Raw genomic sequence first — 2,917 nt, forward strand, 5'->3', positions numbered from 1 at the left:
CATAGTTGCTTAGAGTTGCAGCTCAGAGGCCTGCAGCTGCAGGCAGGAACGTTGGAGTCCTCCGTCACTGAAGCAAGCAAGCCTCATGTTCACTTCAAGCTGCCTGGCTGCCAGCCGCCATCTTTGCTGGCATATCGTCCTGATTAGCCAATGGGAAGGGTAGCGGTCATACGCTAATTACCATGTTTCTCTTTTATTAGATAGGATAAGGTGCCTTTAAACAGAAACACATCCTCCATGCCCCTGCCTCGCCCTTCCCGCCGTGGTCCCCCCACCCCATCCCTGTCCCCTGTCTGCCAGCAGCCCCACTCACATGCTGCTCATCAATATATAAAAACAAGGTTATGTATTGATCGACTGATGAAGCAAATAGTGACAAAGGCTCCCAGGAACCTAGCCCTGTACTTTCCCTAAGAGCTGTGGTTCAGTGTTCACTAATTCAGTGTTCACGGAGACTTGCTAGAACGTAAATACCACAAATAACCAGGATCCACTGTGTGGGACAACTAGTGGCTGAATGAGCACGTGGCTGACAGGCTGAGGCAGACGGGGGCAGGGGTGAGAAACGCGCCACGGGCTGGGCCTCATCTCCCTGTCCTCTCCCTCAGGGATCAGAGTCACCGAGGTGGACTGGCAGTGGCCACGGAATGGTGCTGCCCACCACACCCAGGACTACCCCGGCCCCGAGCTGGTGGTTCGCAGGGGCCAGATGTTCACCTTCATGCTGGAGCTGAACTGTGCCCTGGACAGCAAGGACACCCTCATCTTCACGGTGGAGACAGGTAACTGGCTCACCGCAGCCTCCACTGGTCCAGTCAGGAACACTTGTCTTGTGACCAGTGACCTGAGACCCTGTAGTCGTCAGCCCAGACCTGGGGGCAAACCAATCCCTATAGGTGGGCTGAGCCCTGGATCCTGGGAGGTTTTGATGACAGCTTTCTGGGGGTGGCTGGGAGGTGCCTCAGCAGGCAGAGGGATAGACAAGGTGACGACTCTGGAATCCTGAGGACACCAAGGATTCTGGAAGGTACAAGAAATGAGCAGGCACCTATCAGCCCACACCTGTCTCTCCTGGCCAGACAAAAGGCAGACTTTGGTCTCAAAGGGGCCTGTCACTTTTTCTTTGATCCATGAGGTGGGTGGGAGTCGGGAGCTGAGTGCCCCGTTCTGTCAAGGTCGTCTTGTCTTGGCCAGGCTCTGCCCCGCAGCGGTGTCCCCGCAGCTCAGGGAGGGAAGGCTGCACGTCCAGGCCGGCGGCTTTCTGCTTTTCCGGAGCTGGATTTCCTGAGGTGACTGGTCTGAGTGCCTCTCCTCTCCTCCAGGGCCCCAGGCTTCTGAGGCTCTCGGCACCAAAGCCGTGTTCCGGACATCGGAGCTGGAGGTGGGAAATGCCTGGACGGCAGTGAGGGCAGCTCAGAAGGGGAAAACAGTGACCATCAAGGTCACCAGCCCTCCCGATGCCGTCATTGGCCGCTACCGGCTGAGCACCAGGCTTTCGTCTCGCCGCAAACACAGTGACCGGAAGCTGGGCGAGTTTGTTCTCCTTTTCAACCCCTGGTGCCCAGGTAGGAGCTGCCATGACCGAAGCACAAGCTTTCCTGGAAGTTGTCCTAGAGGAGGGCTTACCCTTAGGAAGGGCCTGGGAGGCAGGTCAATGGCTAGGGAGGTCAATGCCAAGATCTTGGTGAGAGCCAGGCCTAGATGGAGGTGGGCACTGGGCAGAGGAACCTGGTAGCAGGTGCTCCACAGGAGCCTGTGCCAGGAGGATGGGAATCGGTGGTTCCTGTGTGCAAAGGCCAGTGGGTAGCGATGGGGCCTGAGGCAGGAGGGACCCAGGAGTGGGTAAGAGCTGGGCTTCAGCCATCAGACAGTGTTGATTCGGTCCCGGCTCTCCTGTTGCTTCTCTCTATGAGTCTCAGTTTTCTCATCTGTAATATGGGAATAACAGCCTACCTCTAAGGGTTATGGTGAGGATTCATAGCACTAATGCTTGTAATGTACAAAGCACATTATAAGGTGTTCTGGGGTCAGTGTTCTTATTAGTATTGAAGAAATATGCGGCTGCTGTTGGCACCAGTAGGGTCAGCCAAAGACATCAGGACCCCTACAATCCTTCAGTATTGGGCTGGGTTGGGGTTGGTCCCTGCCTGGGAGAGATCAGGTGGAATGGAGCTTGGCCTCATGACAGCCGGGAGCCCAGCAAGCCCCTCTTGGCCTCTCCTGCCAGCCGCCTCCCGGCACCTCCTGCAGCTGGTCCCTGCTGAGCCCCTTTGACCTGTGCCTTTCAGAGGATGATGTGTTCCTGGCCTCAGAGGAGGAGAGACAGGAGTACGTGCTCAATGACAGCGGGATCATCTTCCGAGGCGTGGAGAAGTGCATCCGAGCCCAAGGCTGGAACTTCGGGCAGGTCTCCAGGGGCACCGGCCACAAGGGGGACGTGGGCTAGGGCATGCAAAAACTCAACCCAGGAGCCCTTTCACCCAGGAGGAACAAGCTGTCTGGCTCCCAGAGCAAATTCGTCCATTCATTCGTTCATCTACTGTTAGTTGTGTCAGGGCCTGCGCTGGGTCCTTGGGAAGGCAAAGTGCTTTGGATATATTTGGAAACAGAATGGATCAGTTATGTTATCCTAATATATAAAAAGTCAGGGGCCATCACGACCAAAACAAATGGATGGACGATGGAACAGCAGGCTGTATGGGGTGACAAGGCCGGCAGGGGGGTTAGTGAAGGACGACCAAACGACTGCGTGGGGCAACCAGGCTGGCAGGGGTGGAAGTTGGGGGTGACCAGGCTGGTGGGGGGGGAGCAGGGGGTGACTAGGCAGGCAGGCAGGTGGGCGATTAGGAGCCAGCAGTCCAGGATTGTGAAAGGGATTGGGCCTAAACTGGCAGTCAGACATCCCCCAAGGGGTGCC

General features: G+C 56.7%; 1 protein-coding gene across 1 annotated transcript in view; it reads left to right on the plus strand.

Moving 5' to 3' along the window:
* TGM6 (transglutaminase 6) overlaps positions 1-2,917 on the plus strand; it is a 45,894-nt gene that overhangs the window by 28,886 nt on the left and 14,091 nt on the right. The window contains exons 3-5 of the mRNA XM_006758113.1: positions 609-782; positions 1,323-1,565; positions 2,289-2,407. Of these exons, the coding sequence (XP_006758176.1) occupies positions 609-782; positions 1,323-1,565; positions 2,289-2,407 (536 nt within the window). The remainder of the gene's footprint in view (positions 1-608; positions 783-1,322; positions 1,566-2,288; positions 2,408-2,917) is intronic.

This window comes from Myotis davidii, unplaced genomic scaffold (genome assembly GCF_000327345.1).
Source record: "Myotis davidii unplaced genomic scaffold, ASM32734v1 scaffold32, whole genome shotgun sequence".
In the NCBI taxonomy this organism is placed as follows: domain Eukaryota; kingdom Metazoa; phylum Chordata; class Mammalia; order Chiroptera; family Vespertilionidae; genus Myotis; species Myotis davidii.